Source organism: Strix aluco, chromosome W (genome assembly GCF_031877795.1).
Source record: "Strix aluco isolate bStrAlu1 chromosome W, bStrAlu1.hap1, whole genome shotgun sequence".
In the NCBI taxonomy this organism is placed as follows: domain Eukaryota; kingdom Metazoa; phylum Chordata; class Aves; order Strigiformes; family Strigidae; genus Strix; species Strix aluco.
This window is the reverse complement of record NC_133970.1, coordinates 14717606-14742439: the sequence shown is the minus strand read 5'-3', so window position 1 is coordinate 14742439 and position 24834 is coordinate 14717606. Positions and strand designations below refer to the sequence as shown.

The 24834-nt window shown below is 47.9% G+C and overlaps 1 protein-coding gene across 1 annotated transcript; it reads right to left on the bottom strand.

Annotated features, from left to right (window-relative positions):
* Positions 1 to 2310: 2310 nt before the first annotated feature.
* Positions 2311 to 8105, bottom strand: LOC141917697 (uncharacterized). Its single transcript, XM_074811093.1, has 2 exons — positions 7683 to 8105; positions 2311 to 7298 (listed from the first exon to the last, which is right to left on the bottom strand). The coding sequence occupies exon 2, from the start codon at positions 6131 to 6133 to the stop codon at positions 4922 to 4924; it is 1212 nt and encodes a 403-aa protein (XP_074667194.1). The 5' UTR covers positions 6134 to 7298; positions 7683 to 8105; the 3' UTR covers positions 2311 to 4921.
* Positions 8106 to 24834: the final 16729 nt, after the last annotated feature.

Below are 24834 nucleotides of genomic sequence, written 5' to 3'. Positions count from 1 at the left end.
TCTTCCCAGGCTCAATTTCATTCCTGAATTCTCCACCTCCTCTCACCGACTGGAAGAGGGGGATAGGGAAGTATCATGTCCCGCTCAGACGAGGGAGACAAGTGACTTAGATTCGCAAGTCCCCAATGGAGTGGACAACGGTGAGAGAAATCTCAAAGTCCAGACATTTATTAACTTCCCACAATGTACTAATTGGACACACGATAATTGGCTAAGTATATACCGAGTTGTGGCAAGCAATACAGTATGCCTTGTATTGCTTAATGGTAGTGAAGGAAAAGGGGAAAAAGGAAAGGAGGGAGATGGAGGGAATAGGGGAATAGAGATCACCGGTCTGGGTTCCTGCATTGATCCCACCAGCGAGGGTTCAAGGAGGCATCTGTCTTCTTCACTTCATTTCACTCTCCAAACCCCACCCCTCCTTGCCCCCCCTTGATTTATACCCACTTTCCTTGGGTCCGTCCCCTAGGTCGACCCACATCCCTACGTATCCCATGTACGGGGAGGGGTGAGGTGTTTCATGGGATGATGTAATTAGCGTGATCACGTTAGCCCTCGTTAGCATATTGAGGGGTGTTAACTTTAATATGCATTTTGTGGATAATGAAGCAAAGGTCATTCACCGGACAGATGGCCCTTGAAATTTGGCCAGGTGCACCAGAGCAGAGCCGTCCTGTCTCCACAGGGCTCCCTCCTCCAGCTGCATCCTGTGTTATTGGGGCAGCCTTATCAGCTTCGACCTCCACACCATCCACCCTGTGACTATGGTTTCATTACTTGCAAGTGTTTGAGACATTCCTTAGCCTGGAGGGCCTCCACTCCTCCCACTATCCTTTATCTCTTTCTCAGACTGTTTTTCTCAGTCTTTGTTTCTCGCAGGCCTGTTTCTGTCAGGACCTGTTTTTGCAAGTCGTCTCTCACAGGAAGGAGGGTTGCGGTCAGTTCATCACATGTTGTCTCTGCCGCTCCTTCCTCCTCACACTCTTCCCCTGCTCCAACGTGGGATCCCTTCCACAGGAGAGAGTCCTTCACAAACTTCTTCAACGTGGGTAATTCCCATGGGCTGCAGTTCTTCACAAGCTGCTCCAGTGTGGGTCCTTTCCATGGGGTGCAGTCCTTCACGAATGGACAGCTCCAGTGTGAGTCCCCCATGGGGCCACAGGTCCTGCCAGAACACTTGCTCCTGCATGGGCTCCTTTCCACAGGGTCACAGTTCCTGCCAGGAGCCTGCTCCAGCACAGGCTCTCCACGGGCTGCGGCTTCCTTCAGAGCACATCCACCTGCTCTGGCATGGGGTCCTCCATGGGCTACAGGTGGATATCTGCTCCACCATGGACCTCCATGGGCTACAGGGGGTGTCATGCTTTAAACCCAGCCAGCAGCCAAACACCACACAGCCACTTGCTCACCCTCCCTCACCCGGGGGATGGGGGAATGAATTGGAGGGGTAAAGGTAGGGAGACTCATAGGTTGAGATAAAAAACAGTTTAATAATTGAAGTAGAATAAAACAATAACAGTAATAGAAAGTACAAACAGGTAATGCACAATGGGATTGCTCACCACCCGCCAACTGATACCCAGCCTGTGTCCGGCCAGTGATCCCAAAATACCAAGATCCCACAATTGCAATCCCAGAAGTGAGAGAGAACCCCCTCCTTCCTGGCTGACCCTCCTTTATATACTGAGCATGACGTTACATGATATGGAATATTCCATTGGCTAACTTGGGTCCGGTGCTCCGGCTCTGCTCCCTCCCAGCTTCTTGTACACCTGCTCATGGGCAGGACATGGGGAGTTGGAGAGTCCTTGATCTCTTAGCAACAACTGAAAACATCAGTGTATTATCAACATTCCTCTCATACCAAATCCCATACTGAATCCAAAACACAGCACTAGCTACTAAGAAGAAAAATTAACTCTATCCCAGCCAAAACCAAGACAGTATCCACCCGTTATACCATACCATTTACGTTATGCTCAAGTTCCATGTTTCCCAATACATTCTAATTAATCACCATCCCTTTTCCTGTCTTTTGATTGTATACACACAGATATCATTCCCTTAGTCTATGGGCCATCCCTCCAAAATGTATAGTGAGTTCATTTAGTCTATAACTTCGGGTTCCATCTGTCATGACAGTCTTTTAAGGCAGGAGGGATGATGTGGAGTTGGCTCTGTTGGTGGAGTGGGTGACCTTGGTCACAGGAGGGGAATGGTGTGTAATCTCTGCTACATTTGGAGCTAATAGGTGATATATTGCAGAAGATTGGTGCGGGAGTTAAACACATGCAAACCATCACACAGTGATTAAGCAATGCCTACTTTAATATGGTGGACAAGCCTTTTATCATGAAGGTGAGAATCACGAGATACAATCACATGGTACAATTCTTTCTGATTTGACAGGTAGCTTTGCACATGCTCCTTAGGCTCTCTTCTGGTTGGATGAAAACTGCCACATCGACATTGTACAAACTTCTTCTCGGCCCAGGCCATCACCCTGAAGCTGTTTACCTTCCTGGGTTCTTCCTCATTCTTCCAGGGTCAGTCCCTCGTCACATCCTCGCTCATACACAGGATTGCTCACACGTCCATTTTCTTGCAGGGACTCCTTCTGAGTCCCCACATATCCCTCTTTTTGTTTTTGAGCAATCCAAACTCCTTGTAAGCTTTTTTGTAGCGATTGTCTAACACAAGAAATTAAACATGGCAAAATAATAGCAAGCACAATAATCACAATAATTACAATGATTACTCCTTTTCACAATTCTTTGCTCGTAATAAGTTGACCTTGCCAAAAGGTTGTGGTGTTGGTGCCTGCCTGGGTAATTTGAGCAATGGCATTGGCCTGTGAAAATTTCATTTGTCCCAACTATCGTCTGACACAAACCCAATGAATTCTTGTGGGTCAAAGTGAGGGAATCTCAATAAGCATGTTCTGAATGGGTCCGACGGAGTAGCCATCGAAAGGCAGAAGGATTCTTGACCTGTCTCTTTAGCTATAGTTACCCATATGTCTGGTCAGGGAAACACTACTTTTGCTGGATGAGCATTAATCACTGTCAGAACCATCACAAGGCTTAGAATCACAAACTTGATCTCTTTTCCAAGATCGCACCCAGCAAGATGGATCCCATCTAGTGCCGGTATCGGTAATAACGCAGGCATAGCCTCGACCCGTCATTGTTAGTTCCACAGGTCCTTTCCACTCTCCCATAGCAACATCTTTGTACTGCGCAAAAGCACCATCTCCACACCGGCTTATACCGGATTTCAGACCCATACTATGTATTACTACTGGTGGTTCCTCCCTATCACCTGTGAGCCGTAAGTAACTTAACACATACACCGCTTTTGCAAGTGGTTCTGCAGCAGCCAAGACCTCTCCCCCTTTTTGTTTTTGCAAAAGCGCTTTTAAAGTTTTGATGCGCTCTCTCCACTATGGTTTGCCCCGTAGGGGAATGTGGTATACCTGGGATGTGACGTGTACCCCAGAGTTGACAAACAACAAAAAAAAAAAGAAGACCCAAATTTTTGAGAGGTATAGGCTGGTCCATTATAAGTTTCACGGGTCAGTTGAACTAATCTTCCATATTTTCTGGCGCATTCCACTCTACCGCGATGGTAACTTCTCACAGCTTAGTGCTTTTTCACAGTTCACTGTTGCAGCTGTCCGCTGTTTTTGCCTGTTACCTTGGCACAACTCAGCAGTTTCTTATCTATCTTCCAAGGCCTGTTCTTCTTAGCTATTGCTCAGAGGCTGTGTAAAGCTGCATCTGCAAGACTTATTTCGAGACTTCATCAATTAAGGGTTAGGCAAACTTCAAAACACAGCATACTTAAAAAGGTTTCACAGAATGGTAGAAACAATACAGCAGTTACAGTTACCAGAGTAAGGTAATTGCAGTACCCACAACTACGGGATATGATGAAATACTACAAAAATAAACACTAAGGAAAATACGGAATAGCACACTTACTTAATGGGGTACTAACATTCAGATCCGCAATTGCTGGGGAACCCTGGATGCAGCGAGAATTTAGAGTGCCCTTCCTCGCAAACCGGAAACCCTACGCGATGCGTCCATCCGTAGGTGAGGCATCCAACATCGCTGCAAGCAGGTCCAGCCTCTAAATCAACAGGCCAAAATAACTGGCAATTTTCTTTGAGCGGAAACATCTGATTTCATCCTCCTGTTGGGTTCCACCCAGAGCCTGGCCACCACTCAAGGGGGAAAACCAAGGGAGTTTCTAATAAGGTTAAACACTTGAGTTCTTAATTCTTAATATTGCTAAACAAAGAAAGCTGAATACATACATTCTTATAGCATTCCATCCTTCATTTTGCTTAATTGATCAATTGAAGAAATCACAAACTGTTGGTATAGGAGCGTCCACAGCACCTGCGGCTGGTTCCTGAGTGTCTACAGCTGCAGCTGGGCTGCGTCTCACCCCCGCAGAACAATCATACAAAGAGGCCTCTTACACTTATCACTCACACAACATAAAATCACAAACACTACAGAGATCAAAACACCATTAAGAATATATAAAGTCATTGCTAGTTGATTATGTGGTGCGTCCAGAAAATTCCCCCTTGTTTTATAGCGTTCACCATGGTGCAACCACTTCATGCACTGCACCGGCATAGGCTGCAATATTAGACTGTTGCATTCCTCGGTTGGTTAACTCAATCATATCAGCTACAGATGCTCCATGTGGGAGGGTCGCTAGCAGGTGCTGGGTAGATGGGTTAGCGTTTTCAAAGGCCATTAACTTGAACATCTTTTCTTTCATCTCTAAGGTCATGTCAGATTGTTGTTCTAGGGAGTGATAAAGACGGTCTACATATTTTGAAAAAGGTTCATTTAGTCCCTGTTTTACTGTTACAAACTTGTCCTGTTTCTTGCCTTCTGTGTCAGGTACAGACAGTAGGGCCTGACTGTGATAGCCGTAACACTTCATTAGAGAGATTGACCTGTAGATCTACTGCGGTGAAGGGCCCTGTACCCAATAGCATTTGTGCTTGGACAAGATGAAGGGGATCACCCTGTGGGCGCGGACGAACCTGTTCTTCATTAGCTAACTTCGACCATGCGCTTTCAAATAACATTTTCTGAGATGGAGTTAAAATAACTGCCGCTATTTGATCAATATCTTTTGGAATTAACAACGATGACGAGAAGATATAGTGAATGATTTGTTTGGTCAATTGGTGATGAAGACCATTTTGGATTACTGAAGCCCTAGCTTTTTCAAGCAATTTCCAATCTAAGGGATCCCACTCATTGGCGCCAGTAACAGTATTAAAGGAAACTGGAAATGCTTGTACGGTTTCTGGGATAAAAGACCCTTCTAGTATAGCATCTTTAAGAACTCCTTTCCATCGGCGTGTAGCTGCAGAGGCACTCTGCGCCTGTGAAGAAAAAAGATGCGAAGCTGCAGGGTGAGATGATGAGGGCACAGTAGCAGGCACAGGAACTGCATACTCGAGCGATGGATCAGGAGGAGCAGATGGCTGTGGTCCCGTATTTGACGAAAAGGTATATGATTTCTGCTCCCTCTTCTCTGCCTGTGATACAGTTAAGTTATCAAGCTTGTCTACAATGTGCAGGAGTAAAGTTTTAATGTCTGCAGAGCCGGCTTGTGAGGCGGGGCTCTCTTCTCCCGAGGGGTTGTTCTGTGAGGGTGGGAGGGGCGGGCACAAATCCTCTGTACCCCCGCCCTCGCCTGGGTCCCGCCCACTACTGGCGTCTTTGGTCTCTTTCGGTTTCTCCTCAGTCCCTTTCCGGTTGGCATCAGACACCCTTCCGGTGCTTCCCGCCCCTGATGACGCAGTTTTGAATTTAGATCCCGCCGCTCGCCGCGGCCCCGGCGGCACAATCGTTAAATCAAACGGATTTTTCGGCTCACCCAGCGCGGCGGGCGCTGCAAGCGGCGTCGAGTCCCCCCCTCCCTCATCGCCCCGGGGCGAGGGGGCTGAGGGGGGGGAAGGGGCCGGTCCGTCCTTCCGGCCATGGTCGGGGCAGGGCGGTAGCGGCGGCAGCGGCGCCGTGGCTGATATATCAAGATTAGGGGCCGGTCCGAGAGCTGCAGCGGCAGACGCCGCAGCCACACGCTCACTACTCATCTCCTGTAGTGTCTCTCGGATTAATTTCCATAGCGTGGTGTAACCGCTCACTTCTCTTGCCGACTTTCCTCCATCACTGACCGAGTCCCATAGCTGTTTCCCTATGGCTTCCCAGGTAGCGGCTTCAAATACACACCCTGCACTGGGGATAAGTCCCTTCTCTCAGCTCCACTTTAACAAGCCTTCTAACGCGGACTTGTCATATTTTATCCCTCTCACAGAGAGGATCAGTTGGAGGAGTTTTACTACTGCTTGCTCGTCTCTAGTAAGCCTCCACCCCCATTCCTCCCTGCGGCTGCCTTTCGCAGATCATTAGCCACCTCCCGCGGCTCCCTATACTCAGCCGCCTCTCGCGGCTCCTTAAGGGTACAGCGCGCTGATTCTCACCTTCAGACACCGGGGCAGCGTCTGGCTGAATTTCGACCGGCTTTCCCACGATAATACTTCACCAAGTCCCCTTTGGACTTGTGCTAATTTGATTTAGGTCCCTGTTCGGGCGCCAGATGCAGAAGATTGATGCGGGAGTTAAACGCATGCAAACCATCACACAGTGATTAAGCAATGCAATGCCTCTTTAATATGGTGGACAAGCCTTTTATCCTGAAGGTGAGAATCACGAGATACAATCACATGGTACAATTCTTTCTGATTTGACAGGTAGCTTTGCACATGCTCCTTAGGCTCTCTTCTGGTTGGATGAAAACTGCCACATCGACATTGTACAAACTTCTTCTCGGCCCAGGCCATCACCCTGAAGCTGTTTACCTTCCTGGGTTCTTCCTCATTCTTCCAGGGTCAGTCCCTCGTCACATCCTCGCTCATACACAGGATTGCTCACACGTCCATTTTCTTGCAGGGACTCCTTCTGAGTCCCCACAATATATCTGGTACCATTCATGCTCACAGTCTGTGGACCGAAGATGTTGATCTCAAGGAAGTTGCTGGGCACCAATTACTGAAATCAGTCCTGACTCCATCAAAGTTCATTTTTTATATTAATGTGATGCCATTAGTATAATATGTATCAACCGTAGTGATGATGATATGCAATAACTGGGTTATTTGGCAGTTAACATCATACAGTTCAATTCATTGGCTATTTTCAACTAAAATCAAATCCCCTTGAGGCACACATCGGACTTCCCTGTCCTTCTGCATTACCCACCTGTTGCTGTTAGCTCTGCCTCTTTGAACCTGCCTCTCCACGTGTCAGTGGCGCTCAGGTCGCAGAGACTAATACTGCAACACCGCAATTAGCCTGCCTCATTAAACCTGCCAATCCACATGTCAGTGGCGCTCAGATCGCAGACTAATGCTGCAGGAGGTTAAGACCTTCACGGGGACATCAGCACAGACACCAATATGATGGATACAAAATGTCCGTTTATTAAACTGTGTATCTTACCTATATACGTTCACCAAGTACCTCCTTCGTGGGTGTGCCCTTAACATTACAAGCCTATCCATCACCTTACCTCGTAACAAGGGGGGCTACAGCTATTCCTTCCGTACATCGCGAGATCTTCCGAACGCCACTCCCTACACCCACCAAGTGTACCCAGGTCCTTGGGCAAAAGTAATCCCACACATGGGTTTACCTTTACCCGAGGCAGGAATAACCCAGACTGTCTTCCCCAGCATATTTTTGATGCACGCTACAGGGACTTTATGCCCATCTACTGTATGTAGAAGGTTTGACTGAGCAGGGCCAGCCTGGTTAGCAGATCCTCTACTATTAACTAACCAGGTGGCTTTTCTTAAATGCGTGCCGCAATGTTTGAAAGTTCCACCCCCCATTGCTCTCAGTGTAGTTTTTAGCAACCCATTGTACCACTCAATTTTCCCAGAGGCTGGTGCATGATAGGGGATGTGATATATCCACTCAATGCCATGTTCTTTGGCCCAAGTGTCTATTTTAACCATCGTCCTCCATACCAAAGAGGTTTTAACCACTTGGCTTCCTTGATCGCAGCACATGTTTCACATTCATGGATAACTTGTGCGATAGTGTCCATGGTTAAGTCCACCCCTCGATCACGAGCCCATCACTATGTTACATCCCTTCCCTGATGGCCTGAGGAGTCATGGGCCCAGTGAGCCATAAATTGTTCACCCTTATGTTGCCAGTCCAGATCCACTTGAGCCACCTGAATCTTAGCAGCCTGATCTGCCTGTTGGTTTGTTCTGATGTTCTTCAGTGGCCCAGCTCTTGGGTACATGAGATTGTGATGTACTTACACAACCAGATTCTCTACCTGAGCAGCAATATCTTGCCATAATTTAGCAGCCCAGATGGGTTTGCCTCTGGTCTGCTAGTTGCTCCGTTTCCACTGCTGTAACCACCCCCACAGGATATTTGCCACCATCCATGAGTCAGTGTGGAGACAGAGCACTGGCCAGCTTTCTCGCTCAGCAATATCTAAGGCCAGCTGGATGGCCTTCACCTCTGCGAACTGACTTGATTCACCTCCTTCAGCAGCTTATGTGACCCGTCATGTGGGGCTCCACACAGCCACCTTCCACCTTTGATGTTTCCCTACAATGCAACAGGACCCGTCAGTAAACGGGGCATATTGCGTCTCACTATCCGGTACTTTATTATATGGTGGGGCCTCTTCAGCACGTGTCAACTCTTCCTCTGGCGCCAATCCGGAATCTTTGTCTTCTGGCCAATTTGTGATCACTTCCAGTATTCCTGAGCAGCTGGGGCTCCCTATTCAAGCCCATTGTGTGATCAGTGCGACCCATTTACTCCACGTGGCATCAGTTGCATGGTGTGTAGAGGGGACACTCCCTTTGAACAACCAGCCCAGCACCGACAGTCGGGGTGCCAGGAGGAGCTGTGCTTCAGTCCTGATCACCTCTGAAGCAGCTCGGACCCCTTCACATACTGCCAGTATCTCCTTTTCGGTTGGAGTATAGCGGTCTTCTGATCCTCTGTATCCCCGACTCCAAAACCCCAGGGGTTGACCCCGAGTCTCCCCTGGTGCTCTCTGCCAGAGACTCCAGGTAGGGCCATTCTTCCCAGCTGCAGTGTAGAGCACATTTTTAACATCTTGTCCTGTCTGAACTGGCCCGAGGGCTACGGCATGAACTATTTCCTGTTTAATTTGTTCAAAGGCTTGTTGTTGCTCCAGGCCCCATATAAAATCATTCTTTTTCCAGGTCACTTAATAGAGAGGGCTGACCATCTGACTGTAATTTGGAATGTGCAGTCTCCAGAAACCCACAACACCCAAGAAAGCTTGTGTTTCCTTTTTGCTAGTCAGTGGGGACATTGAATCTGATGATGTCCATCTTGCCATTTTACTCCTAAAAACTGGATCTCTTGTGCAGGTCCCTTGACCTTGCCACTCTTTATGGCAAAACCGGCTCTCAGAAGGATTTGGATTATTTTGTCCCCTTTCTCAAAAACTTCTTTGTGGCAACTGAGGCACAGACTCCTGAAGAAATCCAGAGAGAAAGAGAGAGTTTATTGTTACAACGGTACATACTTATGCTCTCGGATGCTGTCGGTAAAGCTCTTACTTCATAGTTAACAAATCAGCAATTAGACAGCTATCAACCTTTTCCCCTATCAGCATAAGACCACTCTAACACGCGCTGTGCAGGCCAATCACCCTCTCGTTCACGCGCTATTCTCGCGGTAGTAACGTCTCACACTTCAGTACTTTGCCACAGTTCAGTGTTGCAGCTGGTCGTTTTTCCCTGCCACCTTGGCATAGCTCAGCAGCCTCTTATCTTTCTTCCAAGGCCTGTTTTTCATCAAAGCCTAGCTCTTTCTCAGAGGCTGTGCAAGGCTGACAGGCCAATGCCTCCCACACTTCTTCTGCTGTATTACCCCATACAATGATGTCATCAATGTACTGTAAGTGTTCCGGGGCTTCCCCCTGTTCCAGTGCAGTCTGGATCAGTCCATGGCAAATGGTGGGGCTGTGTTTCCACCCCTGGGGCAGTGGATTCCAGGAGTATTGGACACCCCTCCGGGTAAAAGCAAACTGTGGCCTGCACTCTGCTGCCAGAGGGATGGAGAAAAATGCGTTAGAAATATCAATCGTGGCGTACCACTTGGCTGCCTTCGACTCTAGCTCATACTGAAGCTCTAGCATGTCTGGCACGGCAGCACTCAGCGGTGGCATGACTTCATTCAGGCCACGATAGTCCACTGTCAATCTCCACTCTCCATTAGACTTTCGCACTGGCCATATGGGGTTATTAAAGGGGGAGCGTGTCTTGCTGATGACTCCTTGGCTCTCTAGGTAGATAGGTAGGTAGGTTTTCCATCCCATTTCTTCGTGTCTTCTCCATAGTCACGCAGGCGATGCCACAGCTTCACCCGTGGCGACCCAGACGGAGCTGCCACGCAAACATGCAGCGATCCAGGTCCCGGGCTGCAGGGAGTGCCTGAGCCTGTCAGTCCTGTCGGAAGGCACCAGTGATAACACCTGTGTGCGCTGCGATCAACTGGATGACCTGCTCAGCCTGGTTGCGGAACTCAAAGAAGAGGTCAAGAGATTAAGAAGTATTAGGGAGTGTGAAAGGGAAATTGATTGGTGGAGTAACACCCTAGCACCCCTAAAGCAACAGGAGCAAATGGAGGCTCCAAACGAGGTAGGTAATCCCTCATCCTCTTGCTACCAGGCAGAAGGAGGGGACCTAAGAGATGGGGGAGGCTGGAAACAGGCTCCCGCTCAGGGAGGCAGGAAAATCCTCTCCCGACCTCCCTCACCCTCCATGGTGTCCCTTCACAATAGATTCGGGGCCCTGGAACTTTTGAGTGAAGAAGAGAAGGAGGAAGGAAATGAGACAAACAAGGAGGAAGACCAAGGTCCACCAAGGCCGGGTCATTCTAGACCAGGTATTAAAACCAGTTCTAAAAAGAACCCCAGAAGAGTCATTGTAGTGGGTGACTCCATTCTGAGGGGTGTCGAAGGCCCCATATGCAGACCAGACCCGCTTCATAGGGAAGTCTGCTGCCTCCCTGGGGCCCGCGTCAAGGACCTCAAGGCAAAACTCCCCGCTCTAGTGAGACCCAAGGACTACTACCCTCTCCTGGTTTTTCAGGTAGGTAGTGACGACATTACCAGAAGTCCTAAAGCAATGAAGAGACATTTCAGGTCCTTGGGGAAAGTGATTAAGGGGTCGGGGGCACAAATTGTGTTCTCCTCCATCCCTTCAGTTGGGTGGGATGGATGAAGAAGAATACCGGAGAACTCAGCAGATGAACTTGTGGATCCAAGACTGGTGTTACCATCAGGGCTTTGGATTTTTCAATCATGGGTTGGTATACAGGGCACCAGACCTTTTGGCATTAGATGGAATGCACCCGTCCCAGAGGGGGAAGAGGATCTTGGGGCAGGAGTTAGCTGGGCTCATTGACAGAGCTTTAAACTAGATTTGAAGGGGGAAGGGGGCAAAACATCAGCCCATCTGAAGTGCATGTATACCAATGCACACAGCATGGGTAACAAACAGGAGGAGCTTGAAGCCATGATGAAACAGGAAAATTATGATGTTGTGGCTATTACAGAAACATGGTGGGATGTCTCCCATGACTGGAGTGCGCCTGTTGATGGCTACAAGCTCTTTAGGAGGGACAGACAAGGAAGGAGAGGTGGTGGGGTGGCGCTGTATGTTAGGGACTGTTATGATTGCTTTGAGCACAAGTGTAGCGAAGACAGGGTAGAGTGTCTTTGCGTTAGAATCAGGGAGAAGGCCAACAGGGCAGATGTTGTAGTAGGAGTCTACTATAGGCCACCCACCCAGGACAGAGAGGTGGATGAAATATTCTATAGGCATTTAGGAGAAATCTCACGATCGCTTGCCCTTGTTCTTGTGGGAGACTTCAACTTCCCAGACATGTGCTGGAAATACAACACAGCAGAGAGGGACCAGTCCCGGAGATTCCTGGAATGTGTGGGAGACAACTTCCTGACGCAGCTGGTGAGAGAACCAACCAGAGAAGGTGCCCTGCTGGATCTCCTCTTTGTGAACAGAGAAGGACTGGTGGATGATGTGGCGGTCGGAGGACGACTAGGGCACAGCGATCATGAAATAATAGAGTTCTCTATTCTTAGAGAGGCCAGGAGAGGGCTAAGCAGAACTGAGATCCTGGACTTCCAAAGGGCTGACTTTGTCTTGTTTAGGCACCTGCTTGAAAGGATCCCTTGGGAGATGATCCTGAAGGGTATAGGGGTCCAGGAAGGCTGGGCACTCTTTAAGAAGGAAGTCTTAATGGCTCAGGAGCAGGTAGTCCCCAGGTCCTGTAAGAGAAGCCGGCGACAGAGAAGACCCACCCTGGCTGAACAGGGAGCTTTGGCTGGAACTCAGGGAGAAAAGGAAACTTTAAAGCCTTTGGAAGAAGGGGCTAGCCACTCACAGAGATTACAAAGAGGCTGTGAGGCTATGCAGGGCAGAAATCAGGAGGTCTAAAGCCCAGCTGGAAATTACCCTGGCTTCAGCAGTCAAGGATAACAAGAAATGTTTCTATAAGTATGTCAGTAGCAAAAGAAAGACCAGGGAGAGTATCCATCCCCTGCTAGATGCAGGAGGAAACATGGTAACAAGTGATGAGGGGAAGGCTGAGGTGCTTAATGCCTTCTTTGCCTCAGTCTTTAATAACAAGACTAGTTGTATTGAGGGAATCCAGCCTGCTCAGCCAGAAGACAGAGACTGGGAGAACGACCCCCCTGCAATCCAGGAGGAGACAGTCAGTGACCTACTGCATCACATAGACACACACAAGTCTATGGGACCAGATGGGATACACCCGAGGGTGCTGAAGGAGCTGGCTGGGGTGCTTGCCAAGCTGCTTTCCATCATTTACCAGCAGTCCTGGCTGACCGGGGAGGTCCTGACAGATGGGAAATTGGCCAATGTGACGCCCATCTATAAGAAGGGTCAGAAGGATGATCCAGGAAATTACAGGCCTGTCAGCTTGACGTCGATGCCCGGGAAGCTGATGGAGCAGCTCATCCTGAGTACCATCACACAACACATGCGGGACAACCAGATGATCAGGCCCAGTCAGCATGGGTTTATGAAAGGCAGGTCCTGCTTGACAAACCTGATCTCCTTCTACGACAGGGCGACCTGCTTATTGGATGAGGGAAAGGCTGTGGATGTAGTTTACCTTGACTTCAGTAAGGCCTTTGACACCGTTTCCCACAGCATTCTCCTGGCAAAACTGCCTGCTCGAGGCTTGGATGATCGCGCGCTTTGCTGGGTAAAAAACTGGCTGGCTGGCCGGGCCCAAAGAGTTGTGGTGAACGGAGTTAAATCCGGTTGGCTGCCGGTCACGAGTGGTGTCCCCCAGGGCTCGGTTTTGGGGCCACTCCTGTTTAACATCTTTATTGATGAACTAGACGAGGGGATTGAGTGCACCCTCAGTAAGTTTGCAGATGACACCAAGCTGGGTGGGAGTGTTGATCTGCTCGAGGGTAGGGAGGCTCTGCAGAGAGACCTGGACAGGCTGGAGCGATGGGCTGAGGCCAACTGGAGGAGTTTCAATAAGGCCAAATGGCGGGTGCTGCACTTGGGCCACAACAACCCCCAGCAGCGCTACAGGCTTGGGGAGGAGTGGCTGGAGAGCTGCCAGTCAGAGAGGGACCTGGGGGTGTTGATTGACAGCCGTCTGAACATGAGCCAGCAGTGTGCCCAGGTGGCCATGAAGGCCAATGGCATCCTGGCTTGTATCAGAAATAGCGTGGCCAGCAGGGACAGGGAAGTGATCTTGCCCCTGTACTCGGCACTGGTGAGGCCGCACCTTGATTAGTGTGTTCAGTTTTGGGCCCCTCACTACAAAAAGGACACTCGAGCGTGTCCAGAGAAGGGCAACGAAGCTGGTGAAGGGTCTGGAGCACATGTCGTACGAGGAGCGGCTGAGGGAACTGGGGTTGTTTAGTCTGGAGAAGAGGAGGCTGAGGGGAGACCTCATCGCCCTCTACAACTACCTGAAAGGAGGTTGCAGAGAGCTGGGGATGAGTCTCTTTAACCAAGTAATAAGTGATAGGACAAGAGGGAATGGCCTCAAGTTGCACCAGGGAAGGTTTAGACTAGATATTAGGAAGTATTTCTTTCCAGAAGGGGTTGTTAGGCGTTGGAATGGGCTGCCCAGGGAGGTGGTGGAGTCCCCATCCCTGGAGGTGTTCAAGAGGCGGGTTGACGTGGCGCTTGGGGATATGGTGTAGTTGGGATCTGTCAGTGCTAGGTTAACGGTTGGACTAGATGATCTTCAAGGTCCTTTCCGACCTAGATGATTCTGTGATTCTGTGATTCCATGGTGTGTACCGGTTCTCTCGAGTAGAGAAACAAGTGCTCCTAATAGCCGAGGTCCTAGTCCGTGCAGGTGGGGACTAGGACATGTCCTCTTTAAATTGCTGGAATTCTTGAGATAATTTCTCCACAGCCACGATGAGGGAGGAAGAGAGACTTTCTTCATATTGTCGTAGTTGGCGAGCCAGTTTATCCACTGTTGGTCCCTCTTCGTCTCTCCAGTCCATTACTGCTAATGCATTGGCATATGATGAGGGTGTGCTCCGTACAAATTTCCTCGACATGGGCCGGGTGCATTGGACTTCATCTGGATCTGTGGGTAGCCGTGCATCATCTGGGTCATAGTAAACCATCTCCTGCACAGCTAGCTCCCTCAAGTATTGAATGCCTCTCTCCATAGTGGTCCACTTACTGGGATGACATACAAAGTCTTCCTTGAAGGGATACCTCTCCCTCACACTTGACAGAAGTCGCCTCCAGAGACTGAGATTCTGTGTCTTCTTTCCAATGGCTTTGTCAATGCCCCCTTCCCTAGACAGGGATCCCAGCTGCCTGGCCTCCCTACCCTCTAATTCCACGCTACTGGCCCCGCTATCCCAGCATCGGAGCAGTCAGGTAACGAGGTGCACACCTGTATGGCGGCTGTAATCTTTCCTTATGTCTCGCAACTCGCTCAGGGATAAGGATCGGGTGACTATTACTGGCTCTGCCTCTTCCTCCTGTTCTCGTGATGGGCCTGGTTCATCGTCACCCTGCAGGCCATGAGGGGATTTTCTTGTGTATTTCTTCTTCTGTATGGGAGCAACTGACACTGTCATGGGTTGGTTCTCTGGTTCAGCTGCAGTGCCTGTGGTCGGGGTTGCAGTGGCTGCAGTCTCTGTTGTGGACTTTGAGTGGTTGCACTGTCTGTTACTTTGTTACCAGATCCAGAGCCCTTCTCTTCCTCTTGAGGGTGCTGAACAGTGTTTAATAGCACTCGGTAAGTGTGGGCCAGGCCCCAGCATGTTGCAGTGAGCTGTGCCTCTCTGGAATTATTCAGGTGACAACATAATTTTTCCAAATATTTTACTAATTCTTCAGGATTCTGCACTTGTGCAGGAGTGAAGTTCCAATACACCGGAGGTGCCCACTGTTCTAGGTACTTGCCCATGCTACTCCACACCCCCAGCCACTCATAAATCTCCACCCTTGGGGTAGGTTTCCAGGTGGTACTCTTAAATAGTTGCTTAACCCTGAACAAAACCTGAACCACATGCAGGAACACACTAGCTCCTAGCAGTAAGATGACCATGTTAATATCAACATTCCAAAGGTATCTGAAATTCCTGAATTCCTCAAACACAACTGTAAATAGCCCCAGGGCCAATGACACCCCCCCATCATAGATAAGCATCACATAGTACTGCAAAAACAATATTTTAACCCAACTCTCATGGACTGTGAGCAATAGCATGGGAAATACATAATGCAAATTAGGTGATAAAATCTTAAGGAGCCAAGAAATCAACATTGTTACCCGTTCTGCCATTATCTCAAACTTCATGCCCCACATTGGTGAAACAAAGAGCTTCACTCAACAGAATTGAGTATAACTGTTAAGCAGGTATTCTTTTTCACAGCGCTGGGCAGCACTGGGGATCGCTCCACCACAAGTGCCACACTTACTAATAAAACACTCTAATATACACAAAAAGCATACATATGCATCAGATTTCTTAGAAAAGGCAGTCTTATGCTAATGGGTTCTCAGAATTCATTTACATAGTCTGAGCATGCGTAGTAAAAATAGTGAGGGTCTTCTCCCCTCCTTAGGGGTCCCCACAGCCTTTCTCACACCGTCCGTTAGTGAACTTTAGGTTTCTCCTGTCCATATGTGGGCATGGAGTTACCTCATCCATCCTTCAGCTCCTGTTTGTTCCAAGGAGGTTAGTTCAGACCAGCTTCCAGTCACTTATCTTGACTTTGGTGTCTTCTTAGGCACTTGTTTTCTTTAGGTTCCTGCTATTAGGGATGTACTCAGGGAGTTTTTCAGACTGTCCAAGGTCTGTCCTATCTTTAGTAGGCAAGGAGTTACAGGTTTCAAAACATCTTACAAGTGGGTAATGAGTACAGAGGGTAGTTAGGAAAAAAGTATAAATGAAATTATATACATTAAAATATAGGAAAAATACAGGAAAAATACAAGCTAGTAAAACACAAGTGATGTCTGACATTAAAACTAAATGTCTTATTTTACAGGTCCCTGTACATTAGCAATTTCAAGTATACTCGTAGCAGATTCCCTTCATTGGGCGCCAAAAACTGTTGTGGTTTGAACTGAGCCAGTAGCAAATCGCGCCACGTGGCCAGTTGTTTACTTCCCCCCCCCTTCCAGTGAAATAGGGGAGGGACAAAAAAAAAAAAGTTGTAGGTTAAATAACAAAAATTTACTAGCAAAAACAACAGTAATGATAGTAGTCCAAAATGGGTAAAATGCCGTAGTGGCTCACCAAACGGTGACCGGTACAGAGCCCGTCTCCAGCAGCGATCTCAACCCACCAGAGAAGCCCGCCCAGTCGATTGGGAAACCCAAAACAAACAACAACACGTGAGAGAGCACTGCCCTGAGCTTTGACATCACATGACATGGAATGGTCCAACGATCGATCAGGACCCAGCCCTTCAGCTGTGCTCCCTCTCAGCCCACGGAAAGTTAACTCTATCCTGGCCAAAACCAGGACATACGCTTACAGTGTGTTGCTGCAGAGCATCTTCTTTTTGGATTATTCTAGAGTTATCTCAAAGGTCTATTTTATTTCTGAGGAGGATTGCAGACATGGATGAAACTGTACTTCCTGGATGTATCTGCATTAGGCCAAATGCTGTAAGTCCAAAATAAATCCATTGTAGCCTGTAAGCTTCTTGGATAGATGTAACATCTTCATGTGACATCTTTCACAAAGCCTAGGACAATATAAAACATAAGCAATAATGACAATACAATTAATTACCATTAATCATGATAACACAGTTTATTCACACATCATAAAAGACTAGTGTCATAGACAGATTAAAGCTTATCCTGGAGAATGCTGCTTGCTACTTACTGTATTTGCCTGTCACACCTGTTCTGTTCTTCTACTTCATAAAATATTAATGTGCTTTCCAAAACAGGATTCTCTCTGGATTCTCTCTGCACATTAGCACAAGGAAATGTCAAATAGTCTAATTCAAGCACTTTTGGAAAACAGACAAAAAATTGAGACTGTAAAAGTATAAGCAGAGAGGTGAAATTATATTGCAGCAGAGAAAGAGAGAAATAGAGACACTGAAACAGGGTGATAGACAGCTAGACAGCTATTATATATCTATATTGAAACACACTTATTCACAATAAGAAACATACATCTACCCACAGAGTCACACAAAACATTATACTAATTTTAATTTATAGGAATCACAACACTGGCACAGACTGTCATTCTCACTTTTTTATGCTGTACAAACACTTCTCCAAAGAGGACAATCTGTTTCTGGAGAATAAGACAGAGCGTCCCTCAGGCATGGTATGAAGCCCTGTTACTAGCAAGGTCATATCCAGCCCTCCAGCAGATGAGATGGATAGTGCAGGGCTGCCATGGAAGGCAGCAGGATTAGAAAGAGCAATGAAAACCTCAAAAAGTAACAAATGTAACTTCTCTGGATACAAATATTTAATGCCTGAGAAATCTTACAATGGACCTTTTCAGAGGTAGAAGCATGTGATGGATCCATTTAGGGAACTCATTTTTAAACAGACATAAACCTCCTATTTTCAGCCTCTCAGCATTAAGGTGGCAGTTACTAAAATCATTATATATTTGGGTATTGAAGTGCTAAGGCTTGGACCATAGGCCCAAGCCAGAGTTGACCTATAGATGAATCCTGTATATTTTATAACTGATAACCATTGTGCTAACAGGTATTATACTAAGTTATAGCAAACCAACTAGTCTGATGTAAAAGGTGGAAGTGTTGAAGCCTGAGCAACAGGCCCTGAACCGAAACTGTTAACTCAGTATGTAATCCCTAATGAAATATGCATGGAGGATGAAGGTATCTTGAATGTATCTTTCCCTTCCTTTGTATGTGAATAGAGTAACAGAGTCATGGAGGCAGGTGTCTGTCTCTGAGGCCTGATGTGATGTAGCCATCTTGAATGTATCTTTCCCTTCCTTGTATATGAATAGGGTAACAGAGTCACGGAGGCAGGTGCCTGTCTCCAAGACCTGATGTGAGACCTTGTGCATAATCCGATCAGATAAGCAGAGAAATTCCCTTAGTTTCTTCCTTGAGCGCTGGCCAGGCTCTGGGGGGAACCTAATGTGAAATTTAAACCAGATATTTCTGCTTAAAACAAAGGTGCCAGCTATTCTGGCTTGCTGATTTTTGGGTATATAAGGCGGGACCCGCTCACAGCGACTTTGGAAGCCTCACCTACGGGTGGACGCACCGCGTAGGATTTCCCACTTGCCGGGACAGGCTCTGCAAATCCTCGCTGTAACCGGGGCTGCCCAGCCACTGCGGGTCTGGACGATGGTAACGTGTGCAAGTGGTGATGGATCTTTCTTAATCACTATTCTCTCTCTCTCTCAGGTAGTAATGATTTGATGCATTACCCTGTATTTTCCTGTTTGTTTAAGTGCACTGTTCTGTCTTTTCTTACTGTATGTTTTCTGTATTATTCTGTTACATTATTTAGTTATTTCTAGTAAAATACGCCTGCTCTTTTCACTCTGGTGTCTGAGTTTAATTGATATCCCTGATCAGCAAAACAGGTATATAGAAACTTTACAAGCCACAGATGAAATTTCTTCTCTGTTTTTGGGGCATATTCAGTTGGAAAATCTAGATGCTATTCACATCTGGGAGAAAGGGAATAATTTTCTGGCATTTGTTTTTAAATGCTGGGAGTTTTATTTTTTTTAACAAATCCTCAAGGAGATGGATCAATAGGTAACAGGAAGGTTAGATGATCAAAGGGACACATTAAATTATTGCTTCAGGAATTTTTATATATTTTATTTGTTTAGCTGTTAACTCTTGTATTTTATCATGCATTGGGTTTACGTGGCAAGGTTTTGGTGGTGGGGGGGCTACAGGGGTGGCTTCTGTGAGATGTCAGAAGCTTCCCCCATGTCTGATAGAGCCAATGCCAGCCGGCTCCAAGACAGACCTGCCACTAGCCAAGGCTGAGCCAATTAGCTATAGTGGTAGCGCCTCTGTGATAACATATTTAAGGGGAAAAAACTGCTGCACAACAGCAGCCAGAAGAGAAGAGTGAGAATATGTGAGAGAAACAACTCTGCAGACACCAAAGTCAGTGAAGAAGGAGGGGGAGGAGGTGCTCCAGGTGCTGGAGCAGAGATTCTCCTGCAGCCCATGGTGAAGACCATCGTGAGGCAGGCTGTGTCCCTGCAGCCCATGGAGGTTAACGGTGGAGCAGATATCCACCTGCAGCCCATGGAGGATCCCACACTGGAGCAGGTGGATGCACCCGAATGAGGCTGTGACCCCACGGAGACCCCGCACTGGAGCAGGTTTTCTGGCAGGACCTGTGGCCCTGTGAAGAGAGGAGCCTATGCTGGAGCACTCTGATCCTGAAGGACTGCACCCCATGGAAAGGACCCACGCTGGAGCAGTTTGTGAAGAACTAGAGCCCATGGGAAGGACCTAAGTTGGAGAAGTTTGTGGAGGACTCTCTCCCATGGGAGGGACCCCACACTGGAGCAGGAGAAGAGAGTGAGGAGGAAGGAGCGGCAGAGACAACGTGTGATGAACTGACTGCAACCTCCATTTCCCATCCCCCTGCGCCGCTCGGGGAGAGGAGGTAGAGAAGTTGGGAGTGAAGTTGAGCCCAGGAAGAATGGAGGGGTGGGGGGAAGGTGTTTTTAGATTTGTTCTTATTTCTCATTATCCTACTCTGATTTGATGGGTAATAAATTCAATTAATTTCCTCAAGTCGAGTCTGGTTTTGCCTGCGACAGTAATGGCCGAGTGATCTCCCTGTCCTTATCTCAACCCACAAGCCTTTTGTTATATTTTCTCTCCCTTGTCCAGCTGAGGTGGAAAAGTAATGGAATGGTTTGGTGGGCACCTGACATCCAGCCAAGGTTAACCTGCCACACATTAAATGTATCTCATTATATTAAATACATAAAAATGTATCTCATACTAAACATGTCTCATATTACATGTATCTCTCATCTCAAGGTTGTAAGAGAGGGACAACCCCACCAATTAGTGCTATTTTTAACTGATAGCTTAAACACATACCCCACAAACTGTGCTGGCTGCTGTGAATCCTGTTCTGAAGTGCCCCACACTGTCCCCAAAATTAGGGCAGTGTGGCCAACCATATTGGAGTTGAGAATGACAAATCTCGTCATGGTGATAACCAAGCCTCTTTGGGTATCTGCCTAGCAGCTCATAGCTATCTCTCTCCAGCTCCCACCAAATTCACTGAGAGCCCTGCCTGAGCAGAGCACAGCCAAGAACTAGAGATCTTGCCCACATGCATTACTTGAAGTAACTTTTCTTCACTGAGAGGGTGGTCGGTCACTGGAACAGGCTCCCCAGGGAAGTGGTCATGGCACCAACCCTGTCACAGTTTAAGGAACATCTGGACAACACTCTTAGTCATATGGTTTAGTTTTAGGTAGTCCTGTGAGGAGCAGGGAGTTGGACATGATGATCCTTATGGGTCCCTTCCAACTCGAGATATTCTGTGATTCTATGATTCTATAAAGTATCTGCTTAATCACACTGACTCTCCAGGTGCTTAAGCACTTTTTAAAAATTAAGCAAGTATCCTTCCTGAAACAGGGTTGTTTTCTAGAGTTGGAGTCTTCAACTATTTAAAGTAGACCTTGATGTTTACGAGAGTACATGTATTATGTATTTGAAATTAGGTTCTGCTTTTGTAGGTGTGTGGTTTGAGCCCAGAGGGCAACTGAGCACCACGAAGCCACTCGCTCACTCCTTTCCCCTCAGGGATGGGAAGGAGAAAACTACAAAAAAAGGCTCTGGAACCGAGATAAGGACAGCGAGGGATGACTCACCCATTATGGTCATGGTCAAAAGACAGACACCTTAGGGGAAGAAAAAGAACATCAATTTAATTCAAACACCACCACCACTACCACTTAACAGAGTAGAACTGAGAAGTACAACCACATATGTCCTGGTTTAGCCAGGATAGGGTTAAGTTTCCCCAGCAGTGGGGGGAAGCTCTAGCTGGGTTATTCACTACCATGCTGACGTCACCTCCTGGCGCCCAAGCGCGGGAGCGCGGGAGAATCGGTGAACACATGTGTTATGCGATCTCTCTGCTCTCACTGCTGTATCGGTAGATATCTTGCTCTGTTCATTGTTATCACTGTTACTGTTATTGTTATTGTTGTTGTTTGCTGTGTTGCTGTTGCTCTGTTGTATTAAACCTTTCCTTATCTGAACCCCGGGGCTTTGTATTTCACTCCCTTTGTGGGGGAGGGGCAGCGGCCGCATGGTCTCAGACCCCAGCAGAGCCTAAACCACCACAACATCTTAAAAACACCTTCCCCCCACCCCTCCCTTCTTCCTGGGCTCAGCTTTGCTCCTGATTTCTCTACCTCCTCCCCCCAAGCAGCACAAGGGGGCAGGGGATGAGGGTTACAGTCAGTCCCACCGCTCCTTCCTCCTTCTTCAGGGGGAGGACTCCTCTCACTCTTCCCCTGCTCCAGCAGTCCTCCATGAACTTTCTCTGGCTGAGTCCTTCCCATGGGCTGCAGCTCTTCCCAAGCTGCTCCAGGGTGGGTCCCTCCCACTTGATGTAGTTCTCCCAGCGTCGAACTACAACAGCGGGGGCTTCCCTCAGAGTTTTGGCCTTCTTCAGGCACAGCCACCTGCTCTGGCGTGGGGTCCTCCACAGGCTGCAGGTGGGCATCTGCTCCACCGTGGACCTACATGGGCTGCAGGGGGACAGCCTGCCCTCTCACCATGGGCTGCAGGGTAGTCTCTGCTCCAGCGCACCACTCTCTCCCCACTCCTCCTCCTCCGCCTCCTCCTCCTCCTCCTCCTTCTTTCTTCCACTGACCTTGGTGTTTGCATAGGTGTCTCCCTCACAACTCCTCCTCACAACTCCCACTCCTCCTCCCAGATTCCCCTTCATAAATATGTTATCACAGAGGCTCAGTCACCGCCGCTAATTGGCTCGGCCTTGGCCAGAGGTGGGTCTGACTTGGAGCCTGGGGGAGCTTTCGAGAAGCTTCTCACAGGGGCCACCCCTGTAGCCCCTTCCTCTTCTACCAAAAGCTGCCCGCCACACACATAAACCCAACACAGTAGGCTTAACATATTAATTGGTTGCTTCTTTTTCTCAAATTATCTGAAGAAGATAGATCAAACCACAGTGTAATGTAGTAATAACTCAATTGTTTGACTATTGGTCTTGATTGAGCATTTTATTCAGGAAAAATACCCCAAACAATTCTGAGGGTCTATATGTACCTTGTACTGCAGGGTGGGCAAAGTAAAACCAGGAGCCAATGTTGTAAAAATTTATTGTGCTGGTTTTGGCTGGGATAGAGTTAATTTTCTTCATAGTAGCTAGTATGGGGCTATGATTTGGATTTGCGCTGAAAAGAGTGTTGATAACACAGTTATTGCCGAACAGTGCTTACACAGAGTCAAGGCCTTTTCTGCTTCTCACACCACCCCACCAGCGAATAGGCTGGGGGTGCACAAGAAGTTGGGAGGGGACACAGCTGGGACAGCTGACCCCAATTGACCAAAGGGTTATTCCATACCATATGACATCATGCTCAGCATATAAAGCTGGGGGAAGAAGAAGAAGGAAGTGGGGGACATTTGAAGTTATGATCTTTGTCTTCCCAAGTGTACTGGGTCTGGCTGAGCCGGAACTGGTTTTCCCCTGTAGCAGCCCTCATGGTGCTGTGTTTGATGTTGGGAGCTGGCAGGGTGTTGATAGCACACTGGTGGTGTGGCTACTGCTGAGTAGTGCTTACACAGCACCAAGGCTCTTTCCGACATTTTCCCCCCCACAGTGGGACGGGGTGGGCAAGATCTCGGGAGGGGACACAACCAGGACAGCTGACCCGAACTGACCAAAGGGATATTCCAGACCATCTGACGTCTGCTCAGTATAAAGCTGGGAGAAAGGAGGAAGGGGGTGGGGTCACCCTTGGTCCTCCGAGGCAACCACTACACGTATTGGAGCCCTGCTTCCTGAGAAGGCCCGACATGGCCTGTTCATGGGAAGTAGAGAATAAATCCGTTTTCTTTTTTTTTGCTTCTGTGCGCGGACCTTTGCTTCGCTTTGCTTATATTAAAACTGCTGTTGTTTTACCCACAAGGGTTGTTTTGTTTTCCTATCTTATTTTCTTTCCCCTCTTTGCCCTGTTGAGAAAAAAAGGGAAGGGGGGGAAGTGATAGAGCGACTTGGTGGGTACCTGGCATTTAGCCAAGGTCAAACCACCACACCAAGTAACCATCATACATGATGGAGCCCTGCTTTCCTGGAGATGGCTGAACACCTGCCTGCCGATGGGAAGTAGTGAATGAATTCTTTGTTTTAGTTTGCTTGCATGCACAGCTTTTGCTTTACCTATTAAATTGTCTTTATCTCAACCCACAAGTTTTCTCACTTTTACTCTTCTGATTCTCTCCCCTATCCCGCTGCAGAGGAGTGAGCGAGGGGCTGTGTGGGGCTTAATTGCTGGCTGGGGTTACACCACAACACTTATAGAGTCAAAGATGTCTCGCCTGAAGCTAGCAACCAAGGCACACGCAAGAAGTGAATCTGTCTCTCTTTCAGAATTTGTTTCTTTTCCACCTACATTCCTCCTTCAGAATCCCATATAGGTTCCTATTTTAGGTATCATATGCAGAAAAGTCAGTGAACTGTAGGAAAGACTTAAATAGTGAGCTCATCTCTCTGCTAACTCAGAATTATTGTTGACTGTCTAGTCTATTTTTTCCCCTGTAGTTAGTTACTTTTTAAAAAGGCATAAGAAATTAGGATTTTTACCCTCCTTTTAAAATGGAGCAAATTCTGGTGGTAGGCTGACCCTGGCTGGCAGGTAAGCCCCCAGCCAGTTGCTCGCTCACTCCTACAGCAGGATGGGGGAGATAATCAGAAGGGAAAAAGCAAGAAAACTCATGGATCGAGATAAAGGCAGTTTAATAAGTGAAGGGGGAAAAAAAGGAAAAAACAAGTGATGCAAAAGCAATCGCTCACCACCAGCAGATCGATGCTCAGACAGTCCCCAAGCAACAGCTACCTTGGAAAAATGCTCCCCCCCTCCCCGTTTTATTGCTGAGCACAATGTCATATGGTATGGAATATCCCTTTGGTCAGCTGGGGTCAGCTGTCCCAGCCGTGTCCCCTCCCAACTTCTTGTGCACCCCCA

Excerpts from the sequence above, each read along its gene's own strand:
- LOC141917697 (XM_074811093.1), bottom strand. The coding sequence starts at position 6,133 with ATGAGTAGTGAGCGTGTGGCTGCGGCGTCTGCCGCTGCAGCTCTCGGA.